Raw genomic sequence first — 14,003 nt, 5'->3', positions numbered from 1 at the left:
CACGCACGTGGAACAGCACATTTCTACATATCACATCAAAACTAAACTACAACGACTGTTGCCAATACAACCTAAGCAAAATATAAACAGTTACGATTAATATACATATAACATCAAATCATAAACCAGGGCGTAAGTGTGATTATTCTCAACACCCTCCCTTAATCACATATTATTTTACATTTATCTCTTAAATAACATAATCTTGGTTTAGGCAAGCATTTTGTAAACAAATCAGCTAACTGATTTTCACTAGAAACATATACAAGATTTATATCATACAATTTTACAATATCTCTAATATACTTTAATTTAATATCCAAATGTTTTAGTCTAGCACAATTACTTTCATTTAATATTGCTTTAATTACAGACTGATTATCCTCATAAACTGAAACTTCATATTTTCGACTCCTAAAATTTCTTTAGATACATTATAAAATACAGTTAGGTCTTGAATAGCTTTTGCTAAAGCCAAACTTTCTGCCTCACTAGAGGACAGAGTAATAGATGTTTGCTTTTTAACAGACCAAGTTACAGGACAATCATTAAAGAAAATAATATACCCTGAAATAGATTTTATATCATTTGTATCTGGCCCCCAATCAGCATCAACAGAAACATTTAATATAACATCAACACTATTAGATTTACAAAATAATAATTTGAGTTCAGATGTCCCTTTTAAATATCGAAGAATTTGCTTCAGACCAGCCCAAGCACTGTTAGTGGATTGCTCTTGTATCTGACTCGGACAGTTCCAAGAAAACAGAATATCAGGACGAGTTGTCATAGATAGGTACAGCAAAGCATCTACAAGTTCACGATAAGAGCCATGAAATCTTTCACCATTCACAAAATTTGATGATTCATCAAATTTTGTGAATGGTGAAAGATTGATGATCATCAAATTTTGTGAATGTAAGCATCAGATGGCTTACAATCTAACATTGAACAAATACATGTTGTGTAGCATAAAATTTAGAATAATTAATACATTAAATTTTGATAGCTGTAATTAGATTAATTACGTTAATTTGCTACACAACCTAACACTGTCATTGAATGAAAAGTTTCACTTACCTGAGGTAAGTTAGATATGCGATTAACAGTGCCGATTTCAGACATAGGTGAAGAAGGTAGCCACACAGACAGCTGGATTTCAGAGAGCATTAATAAAGTTGTTCTCAAAAGCTATAAAATAAAGGGAGATTTTGCTTTGAGTTATTAGGATGTTTAGTTTATAAAGGAAAGTAAGCTATACTAATAGACGAGACCACTAAAATGCTGTGCCAATCATTTATTGCACTACGTTCTTAAAAGCAACTGAAACTCTAGCCCCTGCATCCTATTGATTTTCTCAGTTAACGTCTAGATATAAGGTTAAAACTGTAGCGAATGAAATATTTGGAATTCTTTCAGTTACTCTCACATTTCCCTGTAATTTTTACTCACTTCTTGGGCTTCTACGAACCATTGCAATCATTAATTTCTTGCAATCGCTTCATTTGCTTAGAGGCAATGAAGCAATTCTAATCATTGAAAATGAAAGGGAAACAGAAGTCGGGAAAGATGGTAAAACTGATTGTAATGGGAAAACATTCATAATCTGCAGCTTTCATGCCTTTAAAATTGTAATTAAGCTGGCTTAAGCGTTGCCACAAATCGAAAGCATGCAATTAATTGGTTTCGGGCAATTTTAGAAGATTGATGTGGAGGTAAGTTATTTTAGTGATATATATATATATATATACAGATGGAGGACAAAATAATACGAACACCTAAGAAATAATGGAAAATCTTTATTAATAGGCAGTTGGACCACCCTTTGACTGAAGTATAGATTGAATGCGATGTGGGATACATGCATAAAGGTCATGGATAATATTTAAAGGAATATTAAGACATTCCTCCTGCAGAGCGGTCTCTAATTCCGAAAGTCCGGATGGAGGTGGAAATCGGGAACGAAGTTTGGAATCCGAATATGCCCATAAATATTCAATAATATTCAAGTCCGGAGACTGAGGGGAGACAAGCGAGATGTTCACTTGCATCGTCATGCTCTTCGAACCATTCTTGAATATACCTAACAGTGTGAATAGGGTCGTTGTCGTCTTAAAAAAGCAGTCGCTTCCCAGGGAATTCAGTCTGGGCAAAAGGATGGACATGATCCACTAGAATGCTTAGGTAGTGAGATGTGATCCTCCCATGCGGAATAACAAGTGGCCCAAGACCGCGCCAAGATATCGGATCCCATACCATAATGGCGCCACTCCCATACTTCACTGTCGGCAAGAGGCAGTCAGGATAAAACGCTTCTTTGGGCATTCTCCAGACATAAACGCGTTCGGTCGTTTGAAATAGGGTGAATGACGATTCATCTGACCATATTACTTGTTGACACTGCTGTGGATGCCAGCCTTTGTGATCTCTGCACCATTAGCGTCGCTTGAAAGCATTAGTTGCTGTCACCAAGGATTTACGAATTGCCACTCTGCCATAAATGTTCTCAGCATGAAGTTCCCTTTTGACAGTTTTTGTTGAAACGGGGTCCTGAAGATGAATGTTCATTTCGGATGTTATCTCAGATAACGACTGCTTGTGCTTTCGGGCTACTATGCGCTTCAAGACCCGTCTATCGCTGTCAGCCAGCTTTGAATTTCGGCCACTGTTGTGCTTTGAAGACGTTGTCTTACACTCTTTAGTGTACGCTATCATAACGGCTGATACCGTACTCCTTGCACACCCCACAAAGTTTGCTGTTTCCATAACTGATGCTCCACTTAAACGCGCTCCAACTATCATTCCTCTTTGGAACTCTGCCAGGTCTGACATTTCAACTCTCACAGAGAGTTCGATCGAACCATGCAACGCAGGTGACTGCTGTTGAGAGACTGATACCTTCCTCTTCACGCTCACTAGGTGGCAGACTTCTGTTGCAGGAGGCGCGGCTGTACTGCAGGTGTGAAATATGTCATACTTTTTCACAAGGGTCCACATTATTTTGTCCTCCATCTGCATATATCACTGAGTATATATATATATAATAATGAAAAAGTGATTAATTAAAAAATTCGTGTGTGGCCAGCACATGACTTTCTGCTAATTCCGTGTTTTAACTAGTAAAGTTTCTTGGTAAAATATCATTTCTTGTTCGTTTGTAAGCAAAATCTAATTTGCTGTTCCGATAAATAAAATTGTCTGCATTACGAAATTCTGAATTATATTTAATACAAAATATAATTTAAAAAAATGTGTTTAGTTTTCTTAGTAAATTGGCCAACTTTTTATTTGCATTTCAGTTGTATTTATTAAGCATCACTTTCTTCTCACTCACGCCACATAAAGTTCAACACCTCAACCACAAATCTTTTAAAAGCAGCATATCTTTAGAGATATTACAGTGTTAAGTGTTCCATAAAAAGTTTTCATTTTTTGCATATTATTTACGTCTGCTGTAGTATTTCTTTAATAATACATATATTTTTTACGAAAATCTGTTCAGAACATCAAATAACGTATCACTTCCGGTTTATAAATTTTAGCCAAAATCTAATATTGTTACGGATTTTGTATTTAGTTTGCTATTTTTAGTAGAATTATATTTAAAATTGTTTTATACCCTAGTTCAATGCAGCACGAGACGTATTAGAGATTATTAGGATTAAGAGACTTGTTAGGATTCAAAAGAAAGTTACTCCGGAAAAGTAAAAATATAGGTGCACGCGCATTTAACATTTAATAAATAGATATCTCGTAATTCTACTCTTTTTGATTTCAAGAAATTGCTAGAACTATCTCGCGTGGCCGATTTAAAAAGCTATAAAAGTCAGAGAGAGAACATCCCAGTTCAGTTGCTTATTCAGTTGTTGTTGTCTACTTAGCTGTTGTAATTTTGAGATCGGATTAGCTTTCTCTGCACTTTGGATTATGTTTTATTTAATGTTTTATTAGTAGTTTAAAATATAGCTACGGATTATATTGGGTGATATTAAGATATTGTACAAATATCTTTAAGGAAAAATTCAGCGTTTTGTTATATTTCTTGTGATAAGAAAATTTTTATTAACGTTTTATCGGACTTGTGCATTCAATCTATTACAAACCTGTTCGCATGCAACAATATGTTGTTCCCATGAGTATAAAAATCGGAATTGCTAAAATTGAAATATTTTGATTATATTTGTTGCTTTAAATACTGTTCCAGCTTCAAGTAAGTACCGATTCCGGTTGTCCATTTTTAATCTCCCGGTTGTCCAAGTAAGTACCGATCCCGGTTGTCCATTAAAATAGTGGTCAACCATTCCGGTTGACCACTATTTTACGTAAATGCTTATTTATAGTAAAACAGTTTTCTAAAAATCTGGAATTGAATTATCTAAATAAATCCATTTATCGAACCAATTCTTGTAACGCTTATTTGGGATAATCGAAGTTTTACTGTAATTAAAATCAGTTTTATAGCTTAAAGATTTCGAGTCTTATATGTAAGAAAATACAAATCAAATTACGGAGTTTTCTTCTTTTGAACTTGCGCAATTTTGTAAACAATCTGTATTTTTTATTACCACGTTTAGAGAGAATGCTTTTCATTTCTTTATGAATGCTATGCGTATATGCAAAATTTTTGAACATACTGATTTGTAATTACTTACGGTGAATAAAATGGCTGAAAACTAAAATATTCATTAAGCTCTAATTAGGTAATAACGAAACTAACGTTTCATACCTCTAACTGTCAAATTTGGGCTAGAAAATTACACCGAAACATTTTTACCAAAGGTAAAGGTACCAGTTGGAAACTGCATATTAACTGCCGTTACTAGGACAGTATAATTAAGGGCCAAACATAAACGTTTATTATACGAAAAGTCTGGATTCATTTCTACAGCAGATTCTCTTGAATAGCTCAAGAACATGAGTCCGAAGCCTATCATTTGTTCCAGCATTCCACGTTAAAAAGCATGGTTAATCAGGTAGTTTGAAATTGTCAAAACACTTAGAGTTCCCCATCGCACTCAGAATATTTCTTACCGTCTATTTTATGAATAAAAGTTTGTCTCGCTTGATTTTCTACTTAAGATACAACAATAAGAACTCATAGCAATTTTTAGAATTATAAAAAATAAATCTTATAAAAAATATATGGAACTGGGCAACCAAAAATAAACCGAATCGAAACCAGTTCGTCGAGGTTTCCGCGGACGTCACTCGTGTAATGTGCAGGAGCCCCATCATGCTATTATCACATGGAGCGGCGCAACGACGGAGCAACATATGCTGTGTCAAAAAGTTTGCGCAGGACTTGTTGCAAGAAGATCAGGTATACCATATCGTCCAAAAGACTAGGAAGAAGGTACGCTCCACTGAAGTAGTCTCCACGAATGCCGGTCTAAAAATAGACCGCGAAACGCACTTGAGCTGCAAGTGGTTGCATACGATGAAAGTTCTCCAATGTCCAAACATGGCGTTAGGGTGATTGAAGGTTCCCTCACGTGTGAAGTGTACTTCATCCGTTAGCAACACGGAAGCAGCAAATGCTCTGTCTATGGCTTTCTGTGGCAGGAACTATGTAGCAAACGTCCTTCAGAGTGGATAATCTTCAGGCTCTAATAATTGAACGAGATGAGGATGGTATGCGCTCATTTGGTTTGCTGCGAGTATCTTCCAGACAATGGATTGAGATAAGCCCACTCTTTGGGGTATCGCTCGAGTACTCGTTTTTAGATTGTCTTCTGCCAAACGTAAGACCGCCTTCCCCATTGCCAGGTGTCCTAGGTGTTCGCTGTGAATTCATTGTAGCTCTCGTTAAACAACCAGTCTCACGTAACCTTCTGTTCACACTTGCGAAGGTCGTGTGATGTGAAGCACGCCTGATCGGATAACGTTCCTAGTACAACCGCCGAGCGGCGCTTTTTTTGCCCGTTATAATCCGCAGCTTCATACACGATCAGCATGTCGACAAGTTCATCATTTGAATACGCGTTCATCCAATGGATCGCTGTTCACGCAAACTTCCTTTCAGCGCCAATCTACCACAAGACTGCCGGGGGGAATCTTCCAGAACGTAAGGAATTCCATGCAGCACCGCTGTCAGGCCTGCCTGACGACTGCTTTTTTGCACCATAGCTCGCAACTACGGCATTTGCGACCTTGCATTTCTATGTGATTCCGAATCGTCTCTGTTCTGCCTACACACCCTGCCAGTTTGTCGGTCTGGTAGCGAATCACCCTGTTACTCCGTTTGGTGAGCTCAGTTTTGTTGTTCTTATATGTTTGTGAACTGTGCATTTTTTATGCTTTAAAAGTGATTGAATTATGTTGTTCTTACTTTCGGATTAAGGTTTTTATGCCTTCAGTGAATGCGCATGCAGTAGTTGTAGAATGGTTGACAATTTAAAAGTTGTTTAAATGCTATTAAGCCGGTAAAAGTATAGTTTAGGGTACGCTTGGCGAAAATTGGCGATTTTTGGCGGTACACGGATGCCGATTTTGTGCAATTCTTTGACTCGTTATTTTGGCTTTGCGAAGCGGCGATTTTTGCGCCCAAAATCGCCGCTACACAAAGCCAAAATAACAAGACAAACAATTGCACAAACTCGGTATCCATGTACACATCGACTTATTTTCACTTAAAAAAAATCTCCGAATTGCACAAAAATGGCATTGCGCACTCCTTTGACTTTATCCATGTATACGTCGACCTATTTTCACTTAAAAAAAATCTCCGAATTGCACAAAAATGGCATTGCGCACTCCTTTGACTTTATCCATGTATACGTCGACCTATTTTCACTTAAAAAAAATCCCAGAATTGCACAAACTTGCATTGCGCACTCCCTTTACTTTGTCCATGTACACATCGATATATTTTCACTTAAAAAGTCAAAGGAGCACCAAATTCTACAATATAGGCAAACAAAAAATACATATCTCAATAAAATACATTTTAAACCAAACAATAAAATAACATAAAAAAGGAAAAACATGTTATACATTTAAGCACTGCCAAAAGCAAATATTCACTTACCATGATTTTCGAATTCGCTTCTTACACCCAGAGCCACGTAAAAATCAAAATATCAATCATACTCAAATGAGATTTTTCAAACCAGGTACTCTTTCTGATCGAACGCTTCACAAAGTGACCATCTGAACCTTTCTTCCTACAAACCCATTCAAATCCATCTAAACGGTTTTTACGTTCGACTAGACGCATATCCTTCCTACATACAGGACACTTATAATGGCTACTAAGTAAACCTTCATTTACACACCAGTCAATTAAAGCTCTTTTCCCCTTTCGCTCCAAATCGTACAGAAACTTCAAATTAATCTTACTACATTCGGCCATTCTACCGTCTAAAGAATCAAACCAACACACACCCCAAAAACGCTTACAAAACATCCCAATGATTCAAAATTTCCCAGAATCATGCACCCGATTACGTCACAATAGGGTTTCCATAACATTCAACTACTCAGGCTACCATAAATGAAACAACAACTTGGCGATAAATCAAACAACAACTTCGCCATAATACAAGGGGTACCTTAAAGTCTACTCTACCCATTAAGCCTAATAAGTACTACTAAGCCTCATTTGTTTACATTTGAAATTTTTATTAGAATAATGGATTAAGTCAATTTTTGCACCAACTTCAATGTCTTTTTGCTGAGTGGAACCAAAAATAAACTTTCTCTTTTGTGCTATCTTATTGCCCCTGGCCGAATTGATTGGTTTTGCATGGAAATTCTAATTTTAATTGTAAAAAAAAAAAAAAAATTAAACTGTTTTTACCCGTATTTGGTGTTTTATGTTCTGCGTTTTACTATTTTTAATGAAGATATTTTGAGTTTTTATGTAATGTTGCCTTGTCGGGAATTAAGAACTGAATTAATTGCTCAAGAAATATATCTCTAATGAAATTTGAGGAAATAAGTTTAAATAAAGGGCAGCAAAAGTGTGTATAATTTAATAAGCCATACGAAAAAGCCATGTGGTGGCAATATCAGATTTTTTATAGATAAGATTTTAGTCAATATATTTGCAAAAATAGACCGATATACCTAAAAACAGGTTAAACAGACATGACGAGTTTATTTGAAATAATTCTTCTCATCAGTTCTGCAAATTGAATGACATTGAGATCAAATATAAAACCATATTCATAAGAAATTCTAAATACCATTCTGAATTTCTTTTAGATAAAATATTCACGTTTTCATATTTTAGGGTTTAAAATTCAGTCGTTGTTAAAAGCAAATTTGAAAAGTTGTTATAACGATGTTGGTTTATAGAATGAAATGTCCTTAAAATATATTAAAATGATAAAACTAAACTATTTATGAATCTCTCATGAAATCAACAAACAGTAAGATTACTAATAATCTTGAAATATTTTGTTAATCTTGTTCAGAAACTAAGAAGAGTGCCTAATGCCTCACAGGCCGTCTCCATCTGCCCATTTCTTCTATCATTTGTTTATGTTTGTGCTTAGTTTTAGAATATTGCACTTCCAAAATGGCAAAGCCTTCTTATTGATTTGTTTGATTTATAGAGCTACCTCCTCGAATTTCTTACAGATAAATGAAATATTGGCAATAAATTAAAATGACTTTGCATTGTAAACGGAAATAAATAATTTCACGGAAATTTCAAAAGACTTTAAAGGTCAATCTAAAATAAGACTTGGAACTTAAAAATGTAGCTAATAAATCCTTTAATCAGTTTGTGAAGTCTTGTTTAAATTCTAGGTTGGACTTGCCAGAAGACAAAAGGGCTCGTCTCATAGAAAAACTCAATTCGTTTCCTAAATTCCGTGAAATTGTCAACACATGCAAGAGAGCCATACCTTCTCCCCAGTGTAACTTTTTGTCACCGTATAGGACTTATGATGGCACTTGCAATAATTTAGAGCACCCTAGATGGGGTGCCTTATTTTCATGTGATCTCAGGCTTTTGGATGCAAATTATGAAGGTAAGAGAAAAAAAATTATTACTTTTCAATAAATATACAAACGGATATTTTAAACAGTAGTAAAATTTATTAGCTTTTTAAAAATTGATCGCAGTCATATAAAATGCAATTCAAAAAATAAATTAAATAGCAATTTTTAAACTAAAATAATTTTAATCGTTTGGGGATTGGGAAAGGCAGGAATCAAGATTTCTATAAAGACTCTATTAAAAAAAATCAGCGAAAAGTAACGTTATGCAAACAAAACTGAAACAAAAAATATCATTATCAAATAAAAGTAATCAACATATCATTAATTATCAGGACAGTGTACTAATACGGGAATTTGTTATTAATTCGGAATGAATCATTTTTAGCCCAAAAAGGCTATTGGTATTGACACACAATTTTGCGTTGTTTCACTTTAATGTGTTGTTTCACTTCTCACTGGAGTCCGTTGCCATTCGGAAAAACATATGGTATTATTTTTTCATAATTAAATTGTCTGTTATTAATTAAAAACTAAACTATTTAAATACAACAGATGCAGTTCTTGAGAACATTCTTATTCTTATATTTTAATCTCATTGATTTAAATTCAAATGCATTTAATTCGTGATATATATAATTAAAAGTATTAAATATTTTTATAGAGCTACGTTACATATTTTGTAACTTTTTGAACATATAGAAGATATGTAACATTTCCATGTTAGCCTAAATGCATATTCATCTAATATCCTCTAAATGTTTCGCTATTCCACTTGGGTCATGTTTATCGATAATCTCGGTATTCTGTTATTAGGACAGTATTCATAAATGTAGGTATGTGTGCATGTAGTGTGGAGCCTCGAGATAAGAGGTTAATTCGTTTCAGCATTGAGCTCGTATAGCAAATTTCTTGTATCCAGAAACAAACTTCCCCATTGAAAATAATGGAAATCCAATTAATCCGTTTCGCACCCCCAAAACTATCAACATAAAAATAAGTTTTTCTAATAAATAACACTGGTAAATAATATAATCTTATTTTACCTTTATGATAGCTTCCGACACCGACCTTAACTGTTTCTCGTTAATACACACCAACAACAGCTTCTAGGAGTTTAGTACGGTGCTTGGAAGTAACGATAACTCCTTTGGCCACATCAAGTTTCTTAGTTTCTTCCTTCATCTTCAGAATAGTGCAGGTTGTCAATGTCGAAAGGCCGTAAGTCTTCGTCAGTTCCGTCACTCTTACATCACGCTTATGTTTATCTATGATTTCTTTCTTAAATTCAACGGCCATGGCTTCCTTATTTTTCTTTGCTGCACTATCTGAGGCAACAATCTTCTTGGGAGGCATCGTGAAATAATTATTTTCACGTTAAATGCAATAAACAATTAACTCACAAGCGCACAAATATATAGATCAACGAATCTGACGAGGGGATTCAGCCTGGCTCATTGCTCGTTACTCGAGTCAATGCTCGTATTTAGAGACGAATTTTTCGCTCATACTTTCCTCGTATCTCCAATTTCAAGTATATACAGGTGTGCTCGTATTTCAAGGTTTTACTGTATGTTTATTCTTGCTTACCTCTGGTAGATGAAAAGTGCCCCCGTTCTCCGTCATCTGTATGTATGTATGTGTGTACACACATTAACAAGGTAAACAGGTAAAAGTGCATGGGGCACCAGAGACTTCATTATAGAATCGTACACGTGCTTCCCCAATACACTACCAACTAGAGTTTAAAAAATTGGAATTGACTCTAAGCTTTTTCTCCTGAGGAACACTGGAGTTACAGACCGAAGTGGTTGCATTTAAACGTAACGGGATAATAACATAAAGTTAGGCAAAGTTACATAACATAATACAAAATGTTGAATATATTTGTTACTGTGAAAGATCGAAATCTGTTAACATTCTCCAGTGAATGTCAGCATTCAGATAGTCAGTTGGTGTATGTTCGAAATATTTGCTAAGTGTCCTTATTTCTCACTTACACCGGCAAATATCAACATTGTTTATGCACTGATGGTGAATATTGAATAAAAAATATTTTTGCTAGATTTTTAAATCATACTTTATTATAAAAATAAAACATATTATGATATGTCAAAATAGGATAAAGCTTAGGTAACATCACATTTAAACAAACTGTTGAACTTAAAACGAATAGTACATACTGAATGAGAAAAGAAAATAACACCAGTAATTTATTTACCTTATTATGTGACTGATGTTATACAGTCTTATTTATTGCAAAAACAACCGGTAGTATTTCGAATGCACAAGAACATAATCAAATACTCCGTCTTTCACCGACGTGAACTCTTTATTAAAACTCTTTAAAATTCACAATGCGTCGACTTGACGCTAACAAACTACGCCTCACTCGGGCGGCAACTCAACTGATGTTACTCGGAATCATTTATTGGGGTGTAGCCTAGTCATTGCTTTTTACGCTTTTTCGTTTTCAGTCCTATGTTTTCAATTTTCAGTCAAAATATGACTTAGCATAGATCCAGTCCTACAGCAGTGAGCTTTCAGTGTATTTTCATGATTTTAGATACAGGTGGCTTTGAGATATCACCAGTCTTTTCAAATTCAAGTCTATATAGTGGGTTTCCAGATGTGCAGGCCATTTGTATGAGAGCAGAAGAATATGTAATGGTCTGCATCTTTTTTGTCTCCACAGACGCAATTGTCGCTATCAGAGGGGCCATGGCCGATGAGGTAGGTAAGAACTGGTGGGTGCGCTGACCAGTTTTTTGCGTTAGTCCACTCTTCCTGATATATATCCTGTTTAGATATCTGTTTAGGATTTGTCGTAGTTGCGATTTCGGAAGCTTAATGAGGAGGAACTCGCCTTTTTGGAAAACAGCTGCTCCTTTTGCAAGACTGTTGCCAACATTACCGCTGTGCTCTTTGATCGAAGTTATTATTATTGCAGTATTGGGGTCTTTAGAGATTTGATTAATTTCACAGAATAGGTGAAAACAGTTGTCTGGATTTCGGAGGGAGAGTATGGCTACTTGGCTGTTTGATTTAATGGATATTTTGGAGAAATTGTTTATTGACTCAATGTTGATGGCAATTTTATTACTTAGAGTTCCGCTTGATGCATGCTACTGGAGTTGCTTAAGTACCCTTTCCATTTTATGTTGTTCGATGGAAAGACTGCCTCACATCCGAATTTTTCTCCGATTTTTGATCCGTCAGCGTAAGCTTCAATTACTTTGTTTCTTGGGTAGCTATTCGTTTGGATTTTTATTCTGGTATGGAAATTGGCCGGATGTCTTTTGTATGGAGGAAGGCGTTGTTTGCAATTGTCTACAGAATAGATGTAATCATTGAAGCTGATGCTTTTTCTGAGTTGAAGGACACACGCGTACATGCATACATATATACATGCACACATACACACATATATGCATTCCTGAGTCCGGTCCCGTTAACAGAAAAGTATCAGAATCTCTACCGATAAACCGTATTAAATTTTAAAAGGGTCCTTATGTGCGATCATTAAAATGTGAACCCTTTTCAGATATCTTTTTTTTATGTTCGGTTGATTATTATCCATATTATTTACACGATTCGTGACAACGCTATAGACTTTAAGAGCATAATTAAAATCTTTAAAAGTAAATTTCAGAAAATTGTACAGAACACGGTCGAAAGCTTTTTTAGAATGCAGAGAATTTATAATTCAATAAGTGAATTTTATTCTAAAAGATTTTTTTAATTAATTTTTTTTGTATATAAAGGTGTAGCTGGTTTCGTAGAATCTGTCAAAGGAGGACCTCTACCTCATCCGAGGGTATTATCTCTGAATCTCAGCAATGAAGCGGAACTTCCAAGAATGAATGTCTCGCATTTGTTTCCGTATTTCGGTCAATTGTTGGCTCATGATATGGCTCGTACTCCTCCAACAACGAGTGAGCGATGAAGGAAAAATTATTTTATCTCTAACTGATTTATTGAAAATGAGTCTCAAAAAGTTGCTGCACTATTACAGTTTATTATATTATATTATTTATTTACATTTATATAACTTATCTTAATTTTAGATTTATTTTATAATTTATATGTTTAAATTTTAATATTTATTGAAATGTTAAGATTTATAAAAAATATTTTTAATGTTATTATTTATTTATTTTCAGTTTTTAAATAATTCATTATTTCTGTTGTTAATTATTTATTTATTACTGTAAGGATTTATTTATTACTGTAAGGATCTGTGGATGTCATTCACAGTCAACGTTCTTATTAACCGTAGAAATTTCTTCAAAATGTTTATTTTTAGCTAAAGAATATACTTTTCCCATTTTAAAAAAAACTATATATAGGCTTAGTATAGCTACAAAGTTGTGATGTAAACTATTAGAAAATGAACATTTGATCAGTATCAGAAATGAAAAGCAAGTAATTATTTATCCAAGTAAAACTTGGAATCGCTTACAAGCTAATAAAATGAGCAAGACCTGATTCTGACTGCCTGAATTAATGGCGATATGACTTTTTTAAGCGGACGAAAATGAAGATAAGGAAAAAAATCCCAATGTGAAAATTTCAGATTACAATCAAACATCACAAGAGGGATTCATCGTTAAAAATGCAAAAATAAAAGTAAAATAAAGTAAATTAAAAAACTGCAAAATAACATCATAAAAAATTTATTTCATATCAGCTGTGTAACATATCGTTAATTTGAGTGATGATTTAAATATATCCTGATTTGACGAATGAAAACACTACACTCTAAGAATCCATTCTTAACAAAGGCATATGGAAGATAGAATAGTTTATATACTTCAAGAAAGTAGTAACACTCCCGATGCCTGCTTGTAATATTTGCCAATGCTTTCTTTTCCATTTTCCCCATATGTCAGTTTTCGAGGCATAGTCGTGTCTACGGAGTTTTATTTTGCCTACATAGGAAGTAATTACTTAAGTTTAGAGAATAACTTCCTTCGAAGTTTAAAAGAAGTTTCACTGATGGATATTATTATCTATCTAATATATTTACTTAACATCGTATTCATAGAATTCGT

At 34.4% G+C, this 14,003-nt stretch overlaps 1 protein-coding gene across 1 annotated transcript in view; it reads left to right on the top strand.

The window, feature by feature from the left end:
• Positions 1-14,003, top strand: part of LOC118203153 (salivary peroxidase/catechol oxidase-like) — a 68,596-nt gene that overhangs the window by 11,890 nt on the left and 42,703 nt on the right. The window contains exons 4-5 of the mRNA XM_085806804.1: positions 8,758-8,981; positions 12,714-12,884. Of these exons, the coding sequence (XP_085662930.1) occupies positions 8,758-8,981; positions 12,714-12,884 (395 nt within the window). The remainder of the gene's footprint in view (positions 1-8,757; positions 8,982-12,713; positions 12,885-14,003) is intronic.

The sequence above is a fragment of the Stegodyphus dumicola genome, chromosome 12, assembly GCF_044657685.1.
Source record: "Stegodyphus dumicola isolate Sdum_Otavi_A_Nest chromosome 12, ASM4465768v1".
Classification (NCBI taxonomy): Eukaryota; Metazoa; Arthropoda; class Arachnida; order Araneae; family Eresidae; genus Stegodyphus; species Stegodyphus dumicola.
The sequence above is the reverse complement of the archived record's forward strand: the minus strand, read 5'-3'. Positions and strand labels throughout refer to the sequence as shown.